The sequence below is a fragment of the Perissodus microlepis genome, chromosome 12 (genome assembly GCF_051167445.1).
Source record: "Perissodus microlepis isolate ML-2025 ecotype Zambia chromosome 12, ASM5116744v1, whole genome shotgun sequence".
NCBI classification, from domain to species: Eukaryota; Metazoa; Chordata; class Actinopteri; order Cichliformes; family Cichlidae; genus Perissodus; species Perissodus microlepis.
The window spans coordinates 32,984,947-33,011,549 of NC_140472.1; the positions used below are offsets into that span (position 1 = coordinate 32,984,947).

The 26,603-nt window shown below is 40.6% G+C and overlaps 2 protein-coding genes across 5 annotated transcripts in view; one reads left to right on the forward strand and one right to left on the reverse strand.

The window, feature by feature from the left end:
- The window catches only part of fras1 (Fraser extracellular matrix complex subunit 1), a 316,636-nt gene that overhangs the window by 226,664 nt on the left and 63,369 nt on the right, over window positions 1-26,603 (reverse strand). The window lies entirely within an intron of this gene.
- On the forward strand, window positions 19,089-26,249 carry LOC146376718 (uncharacterized). The gene is made up of 3 exons (XM_084946675.1): window positions 19,089-19,148; window positions 23,834-24,169; window positions 24,777-26,249. The coding sequence occupies exons 1-3, from the start codon at window positions 19,089-19,091 to the stop codon at window positions 26,247-26,249; spliced, it is 1,869 nt and encodes a 622-aa protein (XP_084802801.1).

The window sequence follows — 26,603 nt, forward strand, 5'->3', positions numbered from 1 at the left end:
TGCAAAGATATCATGAAGTATCAACTCACAATGCATTGCAAAATTGCAGATATCAAGATACTGCAAGATTGGGAGATGTGCTGTTTCATGTGTGGGTTTTGTTTAAAAGAAAAAAGAAAATACAGATGCAGTGAACAAACCAGGCCTTACTTCCTCAGCATCGTTTCCTGCTCTCGGGCTGCTTCCTCATTGTTCAGCTGATGCAGAAGGAGCGTTAGCATTTCTCTTTTTAGAGGGCAGCAGCTTTGTCGCTCATGTTTTGTCAAATAAAACACGGCTGAAATGAATTCAAATTCATTCATTTGCTGCCGTTTAACTGCTTCATCCCACAACTTCCCTCAGTGTCGGCCAGCTGATTATATGCTAATTTCTTACAAGGCAAGCTGTGAAAACGAGCAAAGTTATAGAGCTGCCCAGCTGAAGGACACCTAAAACTGTCACAGTCTCGGCCAAAAAGCCTGATTTAATCGAAGCGTTGGCAAATATTCAAAGCACTCACAAAGGGGACGACTCTTTCTGCTCGATGGTTTAATCATGAATTTCCCAGCCTGTCTCGGATCTTTTTCATTACTGACCCCCAGTACGAGCTATCTAGCAACTAATGAATCTGCATGCAAAGCAGGAGACTGTGTCCTCTGCCACAGGGTTAGCATTGTTAGGCTAATAGCCACACAAAGAGAAAGGAAGAGTTTAAAAGTTGTGGCTTAGCTCATTGATTCAACTTTCCCCCATGCCTCCGGTCCAATTAGAGGACCTGCTGGTAAGAAATGACAAATGACTGGCTGATCGTTGGCCTCCCAGCACCCATAAATCCAGCTCTCTGCCCTCACCCTACCATAGCTGCTATCGCTCCTGCAGCCAAATATCAGCATCAAGCACGTAATGGGTTCTGGATCATCAAACAGATGGCCCAAAAGAGTCAAGCAGTGAAGCCACACAGGCGTGAACAGAAAAACAAAAGCTGGGTTTGTGACACAGAGCAGATTCATAATTACTTTAGGAATTTGTCACTGCTGTATTTTTGCAATTATTACACAAAACAATAAACATGTCAGCTTGAAAAGAGTGACTTGACTCAAAAGGAAAAACAGCTTTTATATGATGGTGTGCTGCAAATAAAGCCAAACTAAAACAACTCAGCAGTGAACTCTTTAAGATGCATTTTTAATATGTTTATTTTACTTAAGGTGCCATGAGGAGAAAACAAGCACAAACTGATAAAATTTGCATAATTCATAAATGAAGTCACAGGAAAAGTCCTGATAGGGTAAGGTTTACAGCAAGCCAGGTGCAGAGCTCTGTAACGACGAGCGAGCAAGGAAAAAATTTTCGTTCAATAATTCACCGCTTCTGTCTCAGCACCCATTAGTTCTAATGAAAAATCTATACCACAAGTCCAGCCACAAGTTTTGACGCTGCTCGGACTCCATTTGTGCTGCACTACAGATTTAGTTTGATTCAGGGATTTATACTTTGGAAAGGCTAAAACAAAAGAGACAAATTTTCTGTGAGCCAAAGAAAACACAGTGGATGGGGGGGCCCCGCAATGGCTGAGATGCAGGTGAACAGAAAGCCGAGCAACTAAATCACATACTGCATTTCATCTCACAGGCCCGCTGTGATACATAATGCATGCTTCCTGTGTTCAATCTGAGAAGTTTGTTCCCTTTCATTGTTGAGCTTTTGGAGGAGCTGACTCATTCATTATCCAGTGTAGAGGTTCCTCACATCTTACAAAACTCATTTGCATTCATTCAAAAGGATTTCAGGTTGAAGCCACATTGCATAATTTGAAATCTGTTTGACAAATCTGTCTAATTTGTTCCTGTTTTGGTGCTCCTGTCAGCTCACAGTGATCACACTGCAGACACATCATCATCCCTCCAGCTTCCAATTTTCACCTCCAACACCTTGGCAGGTCTTGGCAGGCTACAGTGAATCGCTCCTACAAAAGAACAGCAGCTTTTAGACAAACAAACAGAATGTAAATAATTTATATATTTAGATAGCTCAGAGAAGTGCCGCCATTGTTTTAAAATCTTGAACATATGGACAGAGGAGCTCTGAAAGTGGCTCGGACTGCAAAGCGTTATCCTCAAACCCTCTCGCTCATGTACACGAGCAAGAACTTTAATAACACACCACTTGGGCACGGTGAAAGTCATGTTAGGTGACGTAGGCAGCAGCCCTCCGTCTCCCAGCTACAGCGTAACCAGAAATTTGAGGCTGAGCAACTTTTTAAATCGCTGTTTTTCACCTCAGAGGAATGAAGAAGTTAAAAATTAATGACGAGTGATTTCTGACCCATTTTGACGCTCTGATTTGATTTGGGGAGCTTATGAATCTGTAACCAAATTTTAATTTGGGGCAGCTGTGAGCAGAGCTGGAGACCTGCGCTGCAACACAACTGCAATCCCGCTTGGAGGAATACCAGCTGGATAATGTTTCATGAAGCTGCTCCGGTAATTCCAGACCCATCAGAGAGAAGAAAAGGGGAAAGGTCAGAGGATGTCCTGTTGGCACCATTACTGGCTACCACTCAAACTTACATATTTATACTAACCAGTGTCATGTTGCACATTCCCAACCAATTTAACTGCATCCCATTCCTATCTTTCTTTCTTTTTTAACTTTTAGGAAGGCCTATGTTTGTCTTCAAAACCTTTAAATCTACTTAAAACCACATACAAATCACGCAAAATGCACAATTTTCTTATTTTAGCACTACCAACTTGGCTCCAAGGTACTTTGCTCCTTCACCAAGGCTAATGGCATTGCTGTATTTGGTGGTTTTAAACCAAATGATCTAAATCTCTAGTTTGCACTGTATTCAAACTAGGGCTGGGCGATATGGCCTAAAATTCATATCGCGGTATAATTTGAAGCATGTGCGGTAACGATATATATTGCGATATATTCCTTTCTTCTGTATAACCTATTTTCCACACTATAAGGCACACTTAAAATCCTTTAATTTTCTCAAAAATCGAGAGTGTGCCTTATGTATGAATTCTGGTTGTGCTTACTGACCTCGAACCGATTTGGGCGTGCAGAAATCTGTTAAAAAATGTTTTAGTACAACTTTGGTAAGCCGCACTGATGGATGGATTGTCAGAGCATTACAGCTGCCGTGGTGAGGAGCTTCGCGGAGTAATCTGGGTCCAAAACTCCCTCTGCTTCAGGTCCCAAAGTCAAACGAACACTAAGAGTTAAAGACGGTCTAAATTCTTTCATCTTTAATTAAATCATCAGCGTTGCTGCTTTACCAGGTGTAACAATTAAGTTTAACATCCATGCATCCATGAAAACAGAATTTATTAAATTTAACAGAGTTACAAGTTAACAGGAAGTTAGCTCGCTAGTTTCCACCTAAACATGACATACCATGTTCTGACTGAGAGATTTTTGAAAAAATTCAAACGTACAGCTCTGCTACCACTTCCAACATAAATAAAGACAGAAAACTAAACAGCAGTGGCGTTTGTAGGGTTACTGAAGTTGGACTACCTGGTATATAATGTTGTGCTACGTGATTGCTAGCGACACGTAGCGTTAGCATAACATTAGCACAGTGAAGCTGGAGGATGAACGCCAACTTTTTTCCACTCGATAAAAGTTAACGTGAGGGATTCTGGTGGTCAGGGACAAATGCAATCGCACAGCAGGAAGCTATACACGGGGCAAACTTCAGTCAGGAGAACAACTGAGATTATTCATCCACAATACGAGGTTAGTTATTAATATACTGCAACAACAGGGGAATAGAGCAGCTGCAAGAGAATTCAACATTAATGAATCAATGTTACGGAAGTGGAGGAAGCCCAGTTTTTGGCTTTCCCCATATTTCAAAAGTGCTTCACCTCTTTGCTATGACTGTCACCCAACATAATTTGCAGATGATAATGGTTGTAGCCGCTGAGATGCTTTCGACCAAAACAGGCACAGCTTGATGACGTCATCAACATGCGCTATCGCGATAGAGCGGTATAGTTAAAATCTCTATCGTTGGCCAAATTTATATCGTTTCTATCGTATATCGTTTCTATCGCCCACCCCTAATTCAAACTCCATACATACTGGATGGTCGTTGCATAATGTTAGTGACCAACAGACTGTCAGAATAGATCAAAAAATAGATCCAAGTGCAGATAAAGAACTTAAAGATGAACTAAAAATGGGCAATTGTGATAAAAGATGGAAACAACATGATCTAATAAAGACAAAGGAAGACAGGGCTGCATGCATGTACACAGAGGGATAAGAGCAAAACAAGACAGGTAGAAATAAGACGAGGGTGGTGCAAGCAGGTAGACAGGAGGGGAAACAAAAATGGGAAGTCAAACCGAAACAAATAGGGAAAAATTAGAAAAAAAAACTAATCTTCACAGTGAAACAGGGAACAACCAAATAACCAAGACACATGAAGACAAACACTGAAATGATGACAGAGAAAGAGGAAAAGAAGGCAAGTATAAGACTAAAAGCAACTAAAAATAAATAAAAACCTCAGGGAGTATGACTGGAATGGTGCCTGAACTGGTGTGAAAATGACCTACTACAAATATGACACAACATCCAAAACACATCTCATTAAACAAAACAAACAAACACAAATTATTCTGGATTAATGAATTAAGTAAGAGAGCGTTTGCTGTATCGCATTTCACGTCTCGCTTCAGTACGAAAGTCACAAACGGCTCACGTTCGCATTTCCTTAGACTGAACTACATTTTTAAAATGCGTCATGAACAGGGGTCAGGAGGTTTGGGTGGGTGGCACGTAACAAATGTTAAATTGCTATCTGGAAAGGCTGGGGGCCAGGACTTGAACTGCTGACCCCGTGATTGAGGAACGAGCGCTGTACTTGCTTAAGCCTCGGGCCCCGAGATGTTGCCGTTTGTCAGGGTTGTTAATTTAAAGTTATCTCTCCAGAGTGGGAACAAAACGCTGTGAAATGAGGCACGGAAGCTTAAAATGTGTTGACATGACACCCGAAATGTCCTTATAAGTGGTGCGCTGTGATTTAAAGGCCATGTCTCGTGCTTAATGATACAGAAAAAACATCGCCAGCTGGCATCGCTGACTTAAAAACTGCAGTAGCACGTCAGCTTTCCTCTATATATATTTAACACCAAATTTTAAATGTTTTCTACTTCACTTTATCTAATGTTTAAGAGTAAACTGTAACAGCTGAAATGGGAATACAGCAATCTTTGAACTGGCCCATTGCCTCCCTTAAATACGGCATCCTCGCCTCGATGCACAAGACCAGGGCGCTCGACTGATTCGCTTCTTGTACATAAAAATGTCAAAGTAAGACTTTGCAAAAAGGGACACAAGCGTTTGCTTAATTACTCAAAAATATAAATTATTATCCTCTCAACTTCCTCTTGAAAGAAAGGAAAAGTCTCGAATCAGCAGTTACTAGGCAAGTGATGACTAATGAATCACTCATTAACAATTCCCCATTCCCACTACTACTATTCAGTAACAAAAACCCATCTTAATATCCACAAGGTTTTGTTTTCCATCCAGTCCCTGATCTCCCACATTTGGGCAATAAAGGTCATTTAAACACAACAGGTAAGGCCATTTCTCAGTGTACTACACTTTAACCAAAAACACAATCTTTTCCCAAACCAGATGATTTAGTCTAGTCTAATTTAGTCTAGCAAGTGAAAGCTGAAGTATGAAAGCAAGTAAAAACAAACGGATGCCTGAAGACCGGCAAATTAAAGTGCAAAACAGGAAGCTATCAAAGCCACCATCCAGCCTCCTGATCCAGACTCTTCAAAAGAGGACCTTTAAGTTGAGTAGTACAATATCATTGTGTCTGATGCGCCATGGCTCAGACATCAAAGGATACCTGGGGAATAGTTTGGTATCCCGGTATCTGCAGGTAACAGCAGAATTTGAAGTGATGTTGTTAGTAACTAAGCAGGTTTTTGTGTCCATTATCATAACGATTTGTAACTCAGCGATGGTGTAATCAGCTTTGTTGTTTATAACACCTGTTCAACTGCTCATTCACATAGATATCAGATTGGCCAATCACACGGCAGAAACTTTAGACATGTAAACTAACTCTGAACATGCATGGTTGTTCTGAGTATTTCTAAAACTGGTTTGAAAGGGTTTGAAAAATAGAAAATATCCAGCGAGCAGCAGTTTTCTGGGTGAAAATTTCTTGTTGAAATTGGAGGAGATTGGGCAGCTGATGCTTCCAGCTAGCAGTAACTCTAATTTCTCATTAGGATCTGTAATGCACAACTTGTTGAATCTTGAGACAGATGGGCTACAGCACCAGAAGATCACAACCGTTATGAATCCTTTCAACTAATAACAGGAAAGTGAGGCTATAAATCCAATGGGCTCACTGAAATTGGTCAGTAGAAGATTGGAAAAACATTGCCTTGTCTGATGACTCTCAATTTCTGCTGCTACAGTCAGATAGGGAGGTCAGAAATTGGTGAAAACAACATGAAAGCACAGATGAAACCTGTCTTGTATCAGTGGTTCTTGTATCAGTGGCGTAATGGCATGGACATGAACAATGATTTCACTGTACTCAAAATGCTTGCCACAAGTCATGAATGTGCGGCTGAAAAATCTGAAACCAGTATGTGATGCAAAAATCTGTGAGGTATCCTTCCAGCATCACGTTCACAGTTATGGGATGAGATGAAGAGGGTAAATGTTAGTCAGAGTCAAATTTATTATAAGCACATTCAAAACAACAGCTGTTGACCAAAGTGCTGTACAAAACATAGGACCAGATGACAGAATATAAGAAAAGAAACATAAAATAGGGCTGTGCGATATGACCAAAATCTCATATCCCGATATAAGACATCTATCGTCCGATAACGATATAAATCGCAAAAATTTAACACTTTCTGTAAATTCTGTGAATCTCGGGCAGCTCGACTTGCGTGAAGTGTTTCCAGCTGGGCGTCGTGTACCTGGAGTCGAGCGTTTTAACTGATGCATTAAACGATACATTTTTAGACATAAGTTGTAATGGCCGCCGTTTTCTTTGTGAGTATTTATTACACGGCGTGCTGCGGGGAAAAGCCTGTTCTAACGTTTGCGTCTAAGGTTTATTTTTTAGCACCTGGGGCTCTTTTTTGCTTCTCATCCGTAAATAATCTGCATCTTTCACGGGATTCAGTTTATTTGTGATTCAGAAAAGTCTCAACAGGATCTTGAGCTTTATTGTGAAAGGTTCATGTGGAAAATAAACAAGCGGACACGCGATGGTTTTACCGTCGTTGTTGCTAACGACAACGCATAAAAACAGGCGCTTGTCTGTCCGTAGTGTGGTTATATAAAATATAAGAGAACGAGAGAACTTTAAGAAATTAATATAAGAATAAACCTCCCGATTACAACTTGGTGTAAATGAATCTGCCTTTTAAAAAATGAAACATGAATCAGTGGCATTATTTATTCATATGTTCTCCCAGTACAACTATGTAGTTTCTGCCCAAAATTAATGATGTAATAGTGTCACTGCACTATGAAATATGACCTGAGGATGCTTGTATCCTCTCTTTCTCCAACCAGCCGTTGCAGTCTCCTGCCCACGCTCACATCAACGAGCAATTTTCCATGTTGTGTATTGGCCTAAACAGACTAAGTGCAGTCTCACAGAAAAGTAACCGCCCATTTACTCCTTGTACCTCCTGGCAGGTTGTAAAAGCAGCAAAACTTTCTTTTCAGGGTGTAAAAGTGCAGCAATAGTTTAGCAAGCGGAATGCAATAAAAGAAAGTTCTACAGCAGCTACATCTGCTCTGAGAAATATGATGCGGTGAGTTCAAGAAGCGGCAGACGATAAAAACTAAATCTAAAGCTCGTAAAATAAGCGCAGGAAGTTTGCACATCACTCTTTATGGGTGTAAAATGACTGTGAACCAGCCACCAATCAGCGGCGCACGCACACGGATGAGGATGTATGGATTACCAGAGGGACAGCTCTCTGACAGATTCAGCAGCCAAAGGGAACCTGACACAGGAAACAAGGCGTGCTGCTGTCTAAATGAGAAGAGCAGCAGCTGTGTGTGAGTGTGCGCATCTAGTTTAGGAACAAGGTCTACCCTTTAAGCTACTCAACAGAAATCACACATGCTGTCTGGTATAAATGTAAGTGTGTAGGAGTAGGAGAAGCCAATTAAAAGAGTGTTAAGCAGACTGCAAATGCAATAGATGCACGGATCCCGGAAGGAAATACAAAAACACCAACTGTCCTCGGCACTCTTATGAACAAACACGCACTCACCAGCTCTCCTCGTGGGTCAGTACACTCTCACAGTGTTTCATCATCAAAGTGGGATTTTCAAATTGACAAGTATCTTAGAAAAACATGACATGCAATGGAAATGTCTTTGACTATGAAATGTAACTATTTTAAATGCTAGAGTGACTTTGTTGCATGAAAAAATACCCCAAAATCCAGTTTGTGTCTGCAGCCTTGACAGGAAGTTTTTAGCTTGCATGCAGCAACTAAGGGCAGCGATGTGGAGAACTGGGTACAGAATATTTTTATTTCAGGTCTCTGACCACACACACCCACTTGTAGAAACCAGCACAGAATCTGGAGCAGTCACAGTTACAGAGGATGGAGAATAAGCCTGCTTCATTAATAGAATATAAACCACTGCTGGCATGGTGAGCAAAAATGCTTGTTTGGATAACGCAAGACTGTTGCAAAAAATGCCATGATATACTTCTGGCATACTTTTGACTCTACAGGAAGTTACGCATTTATGACTCTTTTGGTGCAGCTATAATTCATTAAGCCCCACAACCTCCAAAATATTTTTTCTTACATTCTTGTGCTTACCTATTAATTTTTGTGGGTGCATTCATTCAACTTTGTGTTGCAGGTGATGCAAAAGTGTCATTATGTCAGGAACGTCTATAAAATTCAGACCAGGAGATTTACTGAGACATGAGAGATTTAAAAAATGTTCTTGGAACTTTTTCTTCTATAGCTGGTTTTAATTTTTGCAAATTTCCCTTCATGATCACCTGCATTTTTAGATCGCTCCCTGGAGGCCCCACTCTATAACTCCTATCTGCCATGGGGTGGACCTTTAAAACTTATCTCTGACTTGCATGTGGAGGATCATAGCTGATGATGATGGCTGGTTCTGCAGGTACAAACCAGCAGCTTTTAGCTCAGGAGTCAGCTCCTTTTTCCCCAACATTTCAAAGATTGTGCACCATAAAACTCTCACAGCAGAGTCTTAACATAGTGAGGTGTCTAAGGAAGAAGCAAAAACCACCTGAAATGTAGCCCCGCCATTAAGCCAACATGTGGCTGTGCACAGCACTTTGAAGTTTCATACACTTCTTTGGCCAAACCAGCACAATCTTCACTCACTAACTGGTCCAGTTGCCAGATTAATCTCCTTAAGACTTCAATAAAATAAAAATCAAGAGTTATTTTGACACATAACTCTTTGATTATGTCTCCATTTGTCCACACAGGACTTTTGAAAATACGAAACAACCTTATTGTTGGTAACCACACACTTTTGTGCATTTTCCATCCGTGTGAACAGCTGCTATTATACTTATTATACTTTTTCAGGGAAACACTCTACACACAGAGTGGTGTTCCTCTCTATATTAGCGATTTGATTAAGATAAGCGAAGCATAGCTGTTGGTAAAGAAGCCAAACTGGCTGCGATATGCATTCATTGATGTGAGTTTGTGTTGTGACAGTCTGCGTTTGCTTATAATCCAATCTTCCTACTTCCTGCTCTATAATTGGTTTTGTCCTCAGCAGCACAAACCCAGGCAGGATCTTCCTTCTGGGAATTTTTTGTCTTCTTTCACTTGATTTTTTTTTTTTTTTTGACAATCAAAGCATCCCACACACACACACACACACACACACACACACACACACACACACACGCTCTCCAAACACCCCCTGCCAGCGCTGACAGGATTCTTTTACAGTTTCTGCACAACAAGCAGGGAAGTTACAAGCATCAAGCTGTGTGTGTGTGTGTGACGCAGCATTGCCCTGCAGGGTGACTGATAATCAAAGTACATTATCACCACTGAGCATTTCGAGTACTTTCCTGGTAGTAAGATCCACGGGCTGAGACTGACACTTACACACACAAACACACACACACAGGTGTGTTTATTAGATTGTTTTGTCTGGAAACCCTTAGAAACTAGAGCTACATGGTCATTAAGTCCAACTTTGGTTAATCTTACACTAATATTTTAGATAATAATAAGATGAGAAATACTTTTCTTACCCCATATTTTTTTAATTCTCTCATTGTAGCAGTTAATAAGGTAATAAATGTCAACTTAACAAGTAAAATATTTCAAATTAAAAACAAACAAACATTGTTATAATAAAAGAAACAAATCTGTGAAAGGAAGACTTGCTTTGGTTCACAAACACATGTGTATCAGTTCAATAAACACTAATTACATTAATCCATTATTTAAAAGATCAGTGATTTACAATGTGTCAAAAAACAAAAGAAAACTGAACACCAGACTCAGCTGAACCAAACCTGTTTCATTTGATTATTTTGTAACTACTAAAAAGTTAGAGATTCAGTTCAGCCAGATACAAGGCAGTGCAAAGTCGCACATTTTCACATTAAAATCATCAGAAGATAATTCATTCTTGATCTTAGAAGCAGCAGTTTAAAGCATAATTTAGACTGGCTTAAAAGCTGAGCTTATCTGAGGCCAACAAATGAGCAAGATAGCGGGAATCAAAGGGCACTGGAAGTACGGGGCAAAGGAGCCAGCAGGCTCCCACTTTCTTTATAAGTGGAGGATCACTATGTGGCAATATTCTCACCCCTACTCTGCCTCTGATTGGATAGTGTCTGCTCATCCATCAGCCTTACAAGTTACAGCATACAAATCCACAACGTCGATCACTTCCATGTTTCCTCTTCATTATCTGTGTCACCAAACTAGGAACGCATTCTGGAAGCGAGACCTTTTCAATGATATGCATGAAGATTTAGGCGAATACAGGTATCTTGCTTCACCCCTATATTCAGCAACTGAAAGACTTATTAAGACTTATCTCTGACATTTTCAGAAACACACATCACTGAAATGTTTTTATAACATATGGGAGCGGTTGCAACTGAGGTAGCATGTTGCTCTTGATTTCAAATCCAACAGCAGAAAGCTCACGAGATGGGCCTTCGTCCAATCACGTGAACCTCTGTGTTTCCGTGGGCTTGGAAGGCTGGAGAGGAAGATCACCGATCACTCATCTATTCACTGTCACTGACTCGCCCATCAAGAGACCAGCAGAGGAAGCAGGGCGACCCCTCGCTGCCGCTGTGGTCACATGCCATCAGACTCCACAAGCTTCAGTTTGGACTTTGACTAAAAGGAAGTAGATGGATCACCAGCTGAGTTTGTTTTGGTTATACTGAGAATATTAGTTATTAAATAACCGTTTCAGAAATCCTCGGAGTTCCTAGAATGCAAAAGTGAGAAAATGAAGCATAAACTGCCTCTTCATCCTCACTCAAATTACAGATTCCCAAGTCTTCCTCCATAATTCAATGCTTCCAAGGCAGCTCCAGATCTGACTGAGCTGAATTTCGTTTTAGGGTTTATTTTCCTTTCACCATCTAAGATATAACTACCATAAAGGCTACCATCACATCTAGTTACCTCATGCTCCAAATAAAAAAACAAATTAATGAGTAATTCATGCATTTGCTGCAGGAATATTTGCCTCAGTTGCTGCCGCTAGTCCAACCGAACCAGCAGAATCATGCAAGAGAATGAAAATCTGGCAAATGGAGCAAGATAATGTCCTCTTTATATAAAATCGGAGAAAGCGCAAAGTCATTTTCCAGTAGGACAGAATCAAATGAGTGTGAAGATATCAGAAAATCATTTGGTTATGTTTTATGACTCAGCTGATTAAAAAAAATCTTTCGAAACACTTCTTTGAAACAGTTAATTACTCCATTTCTAATGATTTGTCTTCTTTCTCTTGAAACTGGCAATTTTTACAAATAAATAATTATTAAAGGATGTATTTTCAGCTGATTTTTAATTCTCTTTAAACTGCATATTGATCCTATGTATTGACATTATTTTAGCAACAGCCTGTATTATCAGAAACATTTTTCACCTTCACTTCACTCTTCAACACATCCCTCTACACCTCGCCGCTGTAATTACCGAGCTTCCCCTCGGGGATCAATAAAGTTCATCTCATCTGATATCATCTTCTCATCTCATCTCATTTTATCTTCCACGAGGGGTGAAAGACACAGATTCACAGAGCTAGCTAGAAAATGTCGTTTAGATAAAGTATATATGTAAAATCTTTTCAGATGCGCTATCAGGATGTTCCCTCAGGAAGAGGAGCAATCGATAGTTACCCCCCAGGTGATCTTCCAGGACTGTTTCTACTGATTTTGTAGTCTTTTGGAAAAACTTGCTTCATAAAATATAAACTCCTTTAGATGGTTCAAGTGTTCCAACCTCACATCTTCTCCTGAAAGCTCGGTCTGAAAGTCTTTCATTTTCCAAACTTTTTTTTTTTTTTTAGCATTTTTGCAATTTGTTGTTGTCTTCTTTCACCTTCTGCTTCTTCTATTTTACTCATATTTACCGTAGTTAGTTTTCACCCCATCATAACTTTGAATCTGCTTTGAATCAGTGGACTAAGCACTCCAACTTATTTTCTTTCTGAGTGGGAATCATTTGCATATGCAAAGATCTAAACCTGGACTGCTTTCAAGTGAAATTCAGACAAATGTATGCAGTATCATCGCTTTCCTGCAACACTGCAGCGAAATATTTCCCAATTTCAACAAGCATGATGATATTTAACTTAATTATTCTCTATCAGTTCGCTTAAGCAGCACAATTATATCACCAAGAAGGCAAACATGGGAATTGTGCTGCACTTAATTTAACACGCTGCTGTGTGCAGATATCTACCTGTCAGTATAGGTATAACACGCATTGATTTATTTGTGTGTGATGACATAGAAGCCGCGAATAGTTTGTTTTATTCTCCCCGCAGGCTGAATAAAGGTGAAGTTTTCTGTCTCTGAGAGTAGACTGTGAAATGTAGGAGCTCTGCAGCTTCGATCTCAGATGATCGTCTACAAAGGTGTTTACGGAGGGAATCCAGCCAACAGGCTGTGCTGTGTTGAATGATTTGGCTGAGAAACGGGAGCCAAGAAATGTTCTGCTGTGCACGTTTTCTACCCCGAGTGAGCACAGCGCTGGGTAATTATTTGGCAGACGACATCGTGAAATGGATATGACAGCTGCAATTACAATGAGGATGAAGCATGACTGCCGTGCTGGCCTGTATTTTCTGTACCGTTACAGGCCCTTATGTCACTACGGATTTGGGGTTATTTGGGCGTGAATCAAGTTTAGGAGAAGTTGATGGTTACTGATTTGAGATATTGAAGGAGGTGATGAAGACAAGTTAATATTCTAAAAGAGGATCTTGGTAAGAGTACCAACCTGGGTAATTACAATTCCTTATCTGCAGTTTTCTGCTGCCGCTGTCATTGCGTCTGTAGTAACCAAGGTTGAAAGATGGACATCACCCATTGGTAGGTGAAACCTCAAGCTGATCGTTTTGGCCTTCGGCACTTTAGTGTCTAACTAACTGATCAACAACAGATAAGTCACTGTTTTCTACTTCAAGGTTGTTTGATTGTGCCTCTCATCGCTCCACCAGCCTCCTGACATGGATCACTGTAGGCTGTAGGTCTAACATACATCAGAAAAAGACGTTTAAGAGAGGACGCTTTGTCAGAAATTGTTGCTACTAGGGCATCCAAAATGTGAGGGAAAAAAGGCTTCATTACCAAACATCATTCTATGATATGGATATGAGTTAAATCTTTGATGGTCTTGGTCTGGACCTGAACCAACAGACTAACATCACCGATGCTGCTGGCATGACTCAGAACAGCAAGAAAAAGGACAAGAACTTATTTCCACAACCACGTACAAATCCCTGTTTGGTTTTTTGGTTTTTTTCACAGACCTTATACTGACCTGCAGTAAACTTGACCTGAGTACCTACACATGTATTTACTCAAACTTCAGCATGGGTGAAAGAAAGGATGAGTAACCCTCAGCGCTTCTGGACAAACAGATACATCTTTACACTACAGCAGACAAGATTGACACGTGTGCAGGAAATTGAGTGTCTGTGTCGGTCCAATCACCTCTGACTCTAAAGGTTATCTCATCCAATTACTTTTCCTCAGAAACTTGTCAATTGCAAATCGATTGTGGCACCGTGTCCAGAGGTTGAATTGGCCGGGAGAAGAGTGAGGAGACTTTATTAAACTGCACAGAGGATATAAAACCTTGGATTCAACTAAACTGCCTTCAGTCACGTCTTTAGACTACAGAAGTGTCACAATACCCATCCTACCCACAGAGAAAGGTTCGAACCAACTTGGAGGGTAGAGCCAGGAGCATCCTCGCATTAACTTAAGATTTTAGGCACGGAAACACGAGTTTAAATGAGCATTTAAGGCTTTTTCCGGCTTTGGATCCCTAGAGAATGAGAAAAGATTCCTCTAAGAACTGATGGAAGAATTTAATTTTCATAAAACACACATTTTACTTTTCAAGGAACTAGTTACCATTAACTGTAGCATAAAAACATCTCTTTTCCCAGGATCTCTCTAATAGACAGCACTACTTTTCCCTATTTTATACAAACTGGTGAGTTCATGCTTACATAAAGACAAACTATTCATCACAAGCAGACAGCCATTCAATTAATATTTTAAAATCGCCTCTATGTTCTCATAATTTATGTGCAGAAATGCTAAAACACAGGCTTCCTTTATTGGTAAAGTTATTGCTTCAAGTTTCCCCTCATTTGAAGGATTAGTGAAGAAGCTGCTTGAACAAAGCTTAAATGAAGGTTTTATGAACTGAAGGAAGAGCAGACAGAGGAACAAAAGAATATTTATGTCTCTTCTATATATTTCTCAGTTGTTTTAAGTCCTTCATTTTAGTTTAACTCAAAATTTCCCTTTGATTTGCTTCATAAAATACAAACATAAGACAGAAACACAGTACATATTAGACTTAGTGGGACTGCTCATTGTCTCCTACTTTTTCATCTTATTGCAATAATGAACAGCTTATCATGAAAGCCATTAAAATGCATGGGTTTTGTCAGCGGTACAGCTCAATGGGAGTCGTTGTTCTTTCAGCTTCAGTCAGGTGAAACAACAAGTCGACGCAACACTCCTTCAGTATGTTCATGCAATTCCTGAGCAGTAAAGAGAATCTTAAATCAATGTTACACAATCTGGGGTTTCCATGAATGTTTTACTCTACCTGTAAATGTCAATGAATTCTGGACATTCTCAGCTGCCGTGGCATTTCACTCTAAATAACTCCAACATACAAAATGGAAACATGACCATCAGGAACACTGAAGTGAACCATTCAGTGTCATATTGCTGTTTGATGCATTTTACTTCATGTTGAGACTCAAGTGCATGCTGCAACCTCCAGTCCAGCGGTGTTGGGATATTCAAACATCCACACAATAGTGTTGAAAGAGGTGCACAATGCAAACAATGCTTTATTCCTGGCAACCAGACAGGTGTCAATGTTTGGCTTCCCCTAGTTTGCCGGCATAATTTCTAGTGTCAGTTCTATTTTTGGTTGGTCTTTCCCAGATGCAGTTTCAGTGTAAGGGGTGATGTAACATCCCTGTTTGATCCATATCTTGTAGAGCAAAAGGCATGTTAGACAGCAGCTTCAAACAAACTCTTACAACATTATTTTAAATCCTTGTGAGGAGCTTTTAAGGCTTGCATAAGCACCAAAAACATCAGGCTGAGTTATGGGGCAACCTGCACATCCAAAACATACACTGTAAGCATCAAATTCTGGTATAATGATTCAGCAACAGAAATACTCACACTGCAGCAACTAAAAAGGGTATGTGCTTTCAATTTGACGAGTCTCTTTCACCACTTTCTGCTGCTGAGGCTATGAAACAGTGACAAAAAACCCGTTTTCATTACTCAAACCAATGATATTCCTGGACATTCAACTGCAAAATGACACTGGTACTTGGCAATCTTGCTTTTATTTAGAACTAAAACCAAAGTACACCTAACTGACTGAGTTATGCTCATTAGTTGAGACTGGCTCGGGTTGATAAAAACATTGTTTCCAAATTAGATCGCAAACCTTCACCAATGTGTTCAAGAGTGATTGCAGTGAGACGGACCACGATTATTTAAGGAGGGATTGCCTCCCACCAGGCGAACCTGCTGTAGTGACGGTCGCGATTGGGGCTCAACCACTGATTTTTTCCAAGGAGGTTGCCACCCTATTTTTACCCTAGTGTGACTGCACCAAAATACAATCTTCCCATACCAACCAGTCTATTTCCAGGTTTAGTTTCTCTGAAATTAAATTCAAGTTAAACGTTCACCATTAAAGATCCACAAGAGCAAGATCAGGAGCAACTGATCACAACAGGACTTCCAGGGAACAATCCAAACACAGCAGGAGAATTCACAGTAATACAGAAGGAGACCAGCAGCAGCTCTTGATTTTAAAAAACTTCAAGATAATCATTCTTCTAGTTTAAACCAGAGGAGTCACACCCTCCAGGTCATTAGAAAGACTGAAAATTTAAATCCCTTTGTCATTAGTTCTGTTTTTCATACTCAGGCTGTTTTAAAAAAGACACTTTCTACACGTGTAACTAAAAGTACTACTGGCACCGAGCGAAGTTTATTTTTAAATGACTATCCATTTGAAAGTGACAGCAAACAAATGTAATAGTACACTAAGAAATTTCTGTACCACTCGCTTTACATTCAATCCATAAGGAGGAGGCTGCAAGTCAGAGTCCCCACTATTGTTTCCTGACAGCAGTGGAAACACAATACTCCTGCGACCCCTCAGAAAAACATGTACAGCAGGAAAGTGCTGGCTAAGGAGATGCAGAGCTGAGTTATTTTTACCTGAAGACAGGAACAAATTAGAGGGTATTAGAGGCAGTGGACGAGGAAGACACCGGAGAAGAGGTGAGTGACTCAAGTGGAACAGTGCGTCCTCCAGCAGGCTTCAAGATTTTGGGTTATGAGCAGAGATGGGAAGTTTCTCTGCTGCTGCCATTTAATAAAGCTCTCCTGCTCTTTGGTATGTGTCTTTATAACCTGCGTGGACTTGAAACTTTAAAATACAAGGCTGGTAGTTTCATTGTTGTCTTTTTTACATACATCCAGTCAGGCTGTGGCTTCCACATGCTGATGGACTTTATTTAACCTGCTCTTGTGCAGCTTCACTCTTCATGCCTGCACACTGTGCTACACAGCCGGGCCTCAGCAGGTGCTCGTGTGAAACCATGACAGCTCTGTCCATATTTAGTAAAGCTCTGTGATGACTCCACATACTGTCCCTCTGCCTCCAACCCAGATTATTTTGGTGGCAAAGACTTTCCAGGCACCAGTGAACAAACAGCTGCAGCCAGGCGCCAAGAGGAAAACACCTCAGCTATTTTGACTTTCACTTTGTAACTGAATATGAGGGTGGAACAGTTATTGAATTATTGGGGGCAGACAGATGAGTGTGTGCAGAACATGCTTTGTAAGTGCTGAAATCCACATGTACACACAAAAACTGGATAAATAATCACCGTCGGTGGAGTAAAACATTCCTGACGCCGATTAGCAGACGGCGGCGGCAGGCAGGCAGCCATTATAAATCAGAAGGATTACTGCTCGTGGCGTGGCCTACATTGGAGTGGCAAACATGATACTGCAAGTCAACTATTTGTGTCCTCATAAAGGAAACCGCCAAAGTGCCGTACTGTATTTATCCATCTTGGCTCAATGTTTTTGTGCTACAGGGAAAGAAGCCACGATAGGAGGAGAGAGGAGGATGGTTTAGGATCTGTTCTCAGACAGAATATTTAGCATAAGGAGCGCTGCAGAGCCGAGGTGGAAAGGAGCTAAGCATGTTGATATTATAAGCATTTTACTACATAACGTGTGTTTCAAATGATCAAAAACAAGAAGAGTTGAGAAAACTTGATAAGGCTGTGTAGCCATTCACACGACATCTCCTTTTAAGTTTACTTATCAAGACATAATGTGTTCTATCAAGACATGCTAAGGTCAATCAACGTGCTATCTTAGGTTTGTCATATTTAGCATGAGTCTACACAGGTGATGCAGAGGTTTACATATCCACTTTATGTATCCCTGGTTTAAGATCCCTGGTCACAACCTAATGTTCTCCTACTCCTACTGGGAGGGTTTCCCTAGGAAAGCTGTCTAATGTAAACATGTGGATCCATTGTGGTGAGCCATTTGGAAATAAGGGAGCAGTTCAGAGTAACTTCTTCTCCGCTGGTGATTTTATTAGGAATACTCAAGGGGTCTTCCAGTGTTTCAGAAGCTCGGTGGTGCATCAGGTCTCAATCGATTTCCTCACTGAGCCCAAGAACTCGGGAATCATTTTTAAGCAAAAGCCACAACTGTTAATTTCAGCTGTTAACTGCTTATCAATCAGGACTGTGGGTCACTGTTCCAGCCAACAGTCTGACAGGCCATCACAGGGCTAGTCGGTGTGCTACTGTGCTATGGATACGTTTCTTAATAGCCTTCACTTACTATAGATTAAAAACAGCCACCCACAATGATGACAACAGCAGCTACCAATGCACTTACTCTGTGCCACAATTAGAGTTATAGTAGGTAGATAGCACTGTATTAATCATGCTTACTTTTCCCTCATTTCTTTACTTTCTTCTTATGCAGAATAAAAGAAAAAAAGAACAAAAGAAATGAGCAGACACAACAGCATCAAAGCATACATAGTGAGGAAAAAGCTTATTAAACTGAAGCAACAGAAGCGTATGTGGCGATCATGAATTTCTAAAAACAAAGGAAGCAAAACAGATGAGGAGTAACAGATGTGGACTCATTTTTTGCTGCAGCTGCAGAGTTTGTTTTGAACACAGTCACCTGGGGATTTAGCTTGTGCAAAGCCAAGTTCTGCAACGCTTTCATCTTTTTCTATCAATTCTGGATCATGGCTTATATCGCCGTGTCAGTCAAGACTGCAGCTACAGTGGCTCTGAAAGAAAGGAAGGTAGGTAGGCAGGCATGAAAGACCAGGTATTGGTATAAAACTATGAATTAGATATAGGGCAGGAGAAACAGTAATATATTGTATTAGCCTCTTATCAATACTCTGCAACGAATATCAAAATATTTTAGTTTTTCTTATTTTCAGGCGCACTAAACAGACGAGTCCTCATTTTGAGGCTTGTCAAATGAACAAGGGTAAACTTGAGGAACAGCAGACAGCACAGACCACGCCACAACTTTCAAGGCAAAGAAATGAAGACAAGCAGATGAAGCCAATCCCCAAAGACTCCCATATTAGAAAGCCAAAAAAAGGCTTGTAAAACTGCCAAGAATTTAAATTTCATTTAATTTCTGAACAGCTCCTTGAGCATTTCTGTGAAGCCTCCAAACTGCAAAAATTAAGGATTCAAAGCGAGACTTCCCAAACCACATTTGTCTTTTAAATCTGCATAATCAGAAATGCCGTGTTGTCATTCTTACTGTTGGTAATCTATTACAGCCCTAATTAGAAATGTTCCACTTGCCACTATACTACATTTATCTGATAGTAATACTTGCATTGTACCGTCACCATTCTGCATAACGATTAAAGTAAAATTACATTAAGAGGTTTTGATTACATTGCAGTTTGGCTTTTGTTAGTGTAAGTAAATTAAAATGAAAGCTCTTATAACAAACTGCTTTACAGTTATAAAGAGATTCAGTCATTTGACAGGTTTTTTTTTTTACCTTTTACTCGATTCAATTCAATTCAATTCAATTCAATTTTATTTATATAGCGCCAAATCACAACAAAAGTCGCCTAAAGGCGCTTCATAGATACAGAGAAAAACCCAACAATCATATGACCCCCTATGAGCAAGCACTTTGGCGACAGTGGGAAGGAAAAACTCCCTTTTAACAGGAAGAAACCTCCGGCAGAACCAGGCTCAGGGAGGGGCGGCCATCTGCTGCGACCGGTTGGGGTGAGAGAAGGAAGACAGGATAAAAGACATGCTGTGGAAGAGAGACAGAGGTTAATAACAGATATGATTCAATGCAGAGAGGTCTATTAATACATAGTGAGTGAGAAAGGTGACTGGAAAGGAAAAACTCAATGCATCATGGGAATCCCCCGGCAGCCTACGTCTATTGCAGCGTAACTAAGGGAGGATTCAGGGTCACCTGGTCCAGCCCTAACTATATGCTTTAGCAAAAAGGAAAGTTTTAAGCCTAATCTTGAAAGTAGAGATAGTTTCTGTCTCCCGAATCCAAACTGGAAGCTGGTTCCACAGAAGAGGGGCCTGAAAACTGAAGGCTCTGCCTCCCATTCTACTTTTAAATACTCTAGGAACAACAAGATAAGATAAGATAAGATAAAACTTTATTAATCCCTCGGGTGGGTTCCTCTGGGAAATTCGGTTCCAAATAAGCACAGCACCGACAGAAGTTATAGAGTTACAGAATATTATATATATATATATATATATATATATATACACACACACATATATAAATACAAAGACATATATAGATAAAAATATACAAAGGGGATAAATAGAATAAATAGGAATAAAATAAAAATAAAAAATAAAAATACAAGTGGATTGCACATTTCAAGTATGGAGTCTATTGCACCGTTGACTATTAACAAAAAGTATTGCACAAAGGTAATTGCACAGTGAGGTGAAGAGGCACTACAGCTTAGTTGTTCCCCCCTCCTTTGTCCTCCTGTTTCCCCTCCCTCTCCCCTCCAGAGAGGAGTTAAACAGTCTGATGGCGTGTGGGACAAAGGAGTTTTTAAGTCTGTTGGTTCTTGTCTTGGGGAGAAGCAACCTGTCACTGAACAGGCTCTTCTGGTTGTTTATGGCCGTGTGCAGAGGATGCCCAGCATTGTCCATAATGTCCAGCAGTTTCTTTAGTGTCCTTTTCTCTGCCACTGTCACCAGAGTGTCCAGCTTCATGCCGACCACAGAGCCAGCCTTCCTGATCAGTTTTTCCAGCCTGGATGAGTCCTTCTTTGCTGTGCTGCTCCCCCAGCACACCACAGCATAGAAAAGTACTCCAGCAACCACCGACTGGTAAAACATCCTCAGGAGCTTCCTGCAGATGTTAAAAGACCTCAGCCTCCTGAGGAAGTACAGTCGGCTTTGGGCTTTTTTATACAGGTGCTCTGTGTTGCATGACCAGTCCAGTTTGTTGTCCACCCACAGCCCGAGGTACTTGTACTTGTTGACCACCTCCACCTCCTCCCCCTCTATCTGAACCGGCAGTGGACCTGCTCTGGACCTCCCAAAGTCCACAACCAGTTCCTTAGTCTTTGAGGTGTTGAGTTGCAGGTGGTTTGTGTGACTCCATGCGACAAAGTTCCTCACCAGACTTCTGTACTCCTCTTCCTGATCATTCCAGATACACCCCATGATGGCTGTGTCGTCTGCAAACTTCTGAATGTGGCATAATTCAGAGTTGTAGCAGAAGTCAGAGGTGTACAGGGTGAAGAGAAGTGGGGACAGCACAGTTCCCTGTGTCGCTCCTGTGCTGCTGACCACAGTGTCAGACGTGATGTCCTTCAGCCTGACGTACTGTGGCCTGTCGGTGAGGTAGTCGGAGATCCAAGCGACCAGGCAGGGGTCCACCTCCATCCTGTTCAGTTTTTCCTGAAGCAGACAGGGCCGGATGGTATTAAAGGCACTGGAAAAGTCAAGAAACAGGATCCTGACCGTGCCTTTTCCCCCATCCAGGTGTGAGTGGGCTCTATGCAGGAGGTACAGGATGGCATCCTCCACTCCGACACCCGCCTTGTAGGCGAACTGTAGTGGGTCCTGGGCATGTTGTACCTGTGGTCGGAGGAGGTTGAGGAAGAGCCGCTCTAGAGTCTTCATAAGATGTGACGTCAGTGCCACCGGTCGGAAGTAGGCCTGCAGAGCGAGAGCGAAGTGCTCTAATAGGGTGATATGGTACTACAAGGTCATTAAGATAAGATGGGGCCTGATTATTTAAGACCTTGTATGTGAGGAGCAGGATTTTGAATTCAATTCTGGATTTAACAGGAAGCCAATGAAGGGAAGCCAAAACAGGAGAAATATGCTCTCTCCTTCTAGTCCCTGTCAGGACTCTTGCTGCAGCATTTTGGATTAGCTGAAGGCTTTTCAGTGAGTTTTTTGGACATCCTGATAATAATGAATTACAGTAGTCCAGCCTGGAAGTAATAAATGCATGAACTAGTTTTTGAAACCGATGAAAGAGAATATAAGCTTTCACACTTTCATTCAGTTTCTATCGATTCTGCACGACAGATAACAGCCTCGTGTCACTCTGAGGGTTTAATTTCAAAGCTGCTGTTTGAAAGCGAAGCAAAGGGATGTCTTATGTTTTTTGATCTGAAAATGTTCAGATCTCTCTACAGTAAAATGTTACTGATTGAGCAATCTGAGGTAGACAACCACTAATATAAAAACTACATTAAAGCCGTATGAGGATCAGTTGAGCGTCACTGCTGCTGTTAAGTTTGGTTGTGCTAAAACAAACAAAACCAAACATTTTCTGTCTAACTAAATCAACAGAATTTTAAAAACATATGTATCTAATCAGCATTCACTGTGTACTTTATATATATATATATATATATATACACAAGGAAATATACAAAAATACTTTATTTTGAATTAAACAATGCATATATGCACAATAATGTCAGCCAAAGTCCCCACACCTCGAGGGCGTACCCTGCTTTATTACCCGTTTTATAGTGTCGTGAAAAAATATTCCCCTCTTCCTGATTTGTTTTATTTTTTTGCATATTTGTCACATTCAAATGTTTCAGGTCTGTATTAGTATGAATGACACACATGCCTAGAGTGCCATAGTGAAGATGGTAGGGACACTGCACTGTTGGATACATGACCATCACTGAGGGAAACAAGGCTTTCAATGCTGCTTTAGCAGTGACTTCATCAAAAACCACAGCTGCATTTTCAACCTGATTTTTTCCATATGTATATTATTTTATTATACACACTTGATCTATGGTGATTCCTTATTTATAGAACCTTTCTATTTAGAGATTACAAGGTAAACTGATGGAAATAAAATCTTGTTGTGAAAATAACATTATTTAAAGATAACTTAAAGCTTCTGTTCTTCAGAGCTGCAGGAGGCTGTCAGTGTGTTTAAAAGAATAAAAGCAGCATGTTGTTTTAACCTGGTCCAGTTGGTCTCGTTAAACAGTGGAAGATGGTTTGTGTGTGGTCGAAATATGAATTTACTTTTAGAAAATAAAATTGCATTGTGATATATAGGATAAAGGTAGTTCAGGAAAGTTTAATTAAATTAAGCAAAGGATTAAGAGGACACGGGTTTTTGTTTTGTTTTTTAAAGGTGAACCAAGACTCTAAAGAGCGACTCTTTAGAATGTAAACGTGTTTGAATGCAGAGTACTGGGCAACACTGGGCAGTGATGACAACGTTTTATTGTTATTCGAAATAGAAGCATCTCTCCTTGTTCTGCTGCAACTCTATTCTGCATGTGATAGTAGATACAGGCACACACTGACTGCATTACCACAAGTTACCGTTCGTGTTGCTCAGAGAGCCAAGTTTTTAACCCAGTGACATTCAGAGGAAATTATTACAAAGGAGCTGTTTTCATCTAAGAAAATGAGCAACAAAAGCGTAGACGTACTTTTTTCCTCCACAACGAATTTTCAGTGGAGTGGTCCGGGCAAATCTTTTGACGAAGATGATGACGATGAAATTGAGGAAGAAATTATAGATGACATTGAAGAGAACTGTGAGAATGATTCGGAAGAGGAGAAATCTGATCATCTCTACAAATTTGGAAAAGAGAAGTCAGAATTTGAAAACAAAGCAGAAAAAAGCAAAGAGTCTGAGAAAAACGCCCCCAGGAAAGAGGCCGGAGACTCGTCTGCTCACGACCACTTCGAAGAGGAATTCAAAGAGGAATCTGAGGGAGCTGCTGGTTTTCAGGAAGACCCTGTTTCAGTGGACAACTCTGAAATGGGATATGAATATGATTCTGAAGAGGTTTGTTTGTGTGTGTGTCTGCATGTGCGCACATATCTTTGTGAGGACCAAAACTTGGAAGTTTACTACACTTGTGGGAACAAACAGCACCTGTGGGGACCAAAATCCTGGTTATCACATGTTTCAAGGCATTTTTGAGACTCAAAATGTGGTTTTAACGACAAGATTACATTTAAGTTATGGTTAGGTTCGAGGTAAGGGTTAGGCATTAATGTTTCATGGTTAGGGTTAGGGGGTAGGGAAAGCATTATGTCAATAAGATGTCCCCATAAGATATGAATACCCAACGTACACACACACACACACACACACACACACACACACACAAATTAATGACCAACTGAAGAAACATGCTAAGAAAATATAGTTGTTTTGCTTCATATTTAAAGACAATTCTCTTGTCTTAAGAAAATTAAAACACCCTGATGAGAATGTTTGAATTTTTTACTCGCATCCAACCACCACCTGCTTTGGCAAATTTATTTTAAACTGAACAAACATGCTAGAAAAATATAAATATTTAACTATGAACAAAACTACATATTTCTATTCTGTACAAATTATTTGACATATTCGACAACACGATAATTGTTTTCGCTTTCCACAGTACGATGGTCCTGAAAAGTCTGAGAGAAGTCTGAGTCTTCTTAAACAACTGGAAGAAGACAAGCTTGCTCTCCAAAAGGAGTTAGAAATAGAAAAAGAGGCTAAATCTCAACAGGATGAAGCCTTTAAAAAGCTGCAAGAGGAAAATGATCGTCTTGAAAAAGCTGTGAAAAAAGAGCGTGAAGAACTGAAACGCATGAAGACAAAAGTGGCTGATCTAAAGAAGTCACAGAAAGAATACCGGAGCAGCACTGAGGACCTTAAAACCATAATTAGTCAAATGATGGCTAACACTGATGAGGACAAGAAGATGATCAAGAAACTCCACAAAGATCTGATGATGTCCTCACTTAAACATGAAAATGAAAATGCAGAGGCCGCTGATATTAAGGCACTAGAGGATCGTCTCACTGAGCAGCAGAAACAAAACCTAGAAAAAAACAATGAAATACAGTCGCTGCGCCTCAAAGTCCAAAAGCTCGAGGATGATATCGAGGCCAAGGACACCATGATTTTAAGGCTGCAGGAAAACGTTAACAAGTGGGCATCAGATGTCCAGAAAGAACAAGAGAAGAACTCTGCACTCCAGAGGAGCTACGACTCGATTGTCTCCCAGGAGCACGGTAAAACACAAAAGCTGAATCGACTGAGCTCCGAAAATCAGGACCTGTCTTCTGAAAACCAGACCCTGCGAGACGAAGTTGAGTCTCTCAAAAATGAGAGGCAGCTTATGCAAAAAGATCTCGATGAAGAGAAAGGGGCTCGCAGAGAACTTGAGGAAGCTGTTAAGGAAGAGAAATCTCGGTTTTCTAAAGAATATAAAAAGTTACAAAATAAAGTGAAAGAGCTGTCAGAGAAGATGTTAGCTCCACCTGGGAGGAGAAGAACTTCTAAATCTGCAGAGCACCTTCTCTATGACATGGAGACACTAAAGATGGAGAACGCAAATCTCACAGCTAAATTAGAGGCTATGGAAAATCAGTACAGTGGAGCAAAGTTTAAACGTGAAGCTCTCTTTGAGCAGCACCGAGACAAGCTCCTGGAGATGGTAGATGAGCTCAAAGGACGGCAGTCTGAGAGAGATACTGTGCAGAAAGAACTTGAAATCACTCTAAAAGAAAAGAAGAAACAAACCTCTCAATTACCGCAGAGAGTTGGTGCTCTTGAAAAGGAGCTCAAGACGTGCGAGAAGCAGCGTTCTAAGTTCGAGGACATAGAAACCCTGGAGGAAAAGCAAGAATTGTCTGTGACCGTGCAGAAAGGTCAAGACAGCTCCAGGGTTCAGGAACAAAAAATTAGTGACAATGAGCACAAAACTGCTCTGGATCAGAGCACGAAGGCTTTATACAACCTGCAGAAGGAATACATCGATCTAGCCAAGAAACACAGTGGCATTAATGACGATTACAGGGAGCTGCTTAAAACCCACACTGCTCTCCAAATCAAATATGATAGGCTGACCTACACAAAATAAAACCAGAATTAAAAATCAATTCAAAAAGGACTAAATTGGTTTGTCTTTTTGTCTGTTTTGTAAACTGAAGTTTCTCATTTTGGGGGCTTGGCAATTAGTAGGTGGAGTCTATTCCCCACAGTAGGTCCCACTTACACAGGCCTGGAGACGTATCAGCAACCATGCGACATTCAGTGCAGTTTAAGATATCTTACAAACAAGATTGTTGTATGTAAGGGAGGGTGGGGCATGGAAACAAGAACGAGAACGAACAGCTTGTGGAAATGGGGGGTGATACATAGATAAGAACCGGAAGGGTCAAGTTTGGAGGCGTGGCCCAGCTCCTGAAATTCTGATATTTTATCTCCAAATGTT

What these genes read in the sequence shown, in the direction of transcription:
- LOC146376718 (XM_084946675.1), top strand. Translation starts at nt 19,089, where the DNA reads ATGGCTTATATCGCCGTGTCAGTCAAGACTGCAGCTACAGTGGCTCTG. An exon ending in TGGCTCTGAAAGAAAGGAAG is followed by an intron (nt 19,149 to 23,833) that starts GTAGGTAGGCAG and finishes ACGAATTTTCAG; the next exon opens with TGGAGTGGTCCGGGCAAATC. An exon ending in ATGAATATGATTCTGAAGAG is followed by an intron (nt 24,170 to 24,776) that starts GTTTGTTTGTGT and finishes CGCTTTCCACAG; the next exon opens with TACGATGGTCCTGAAAAGTC.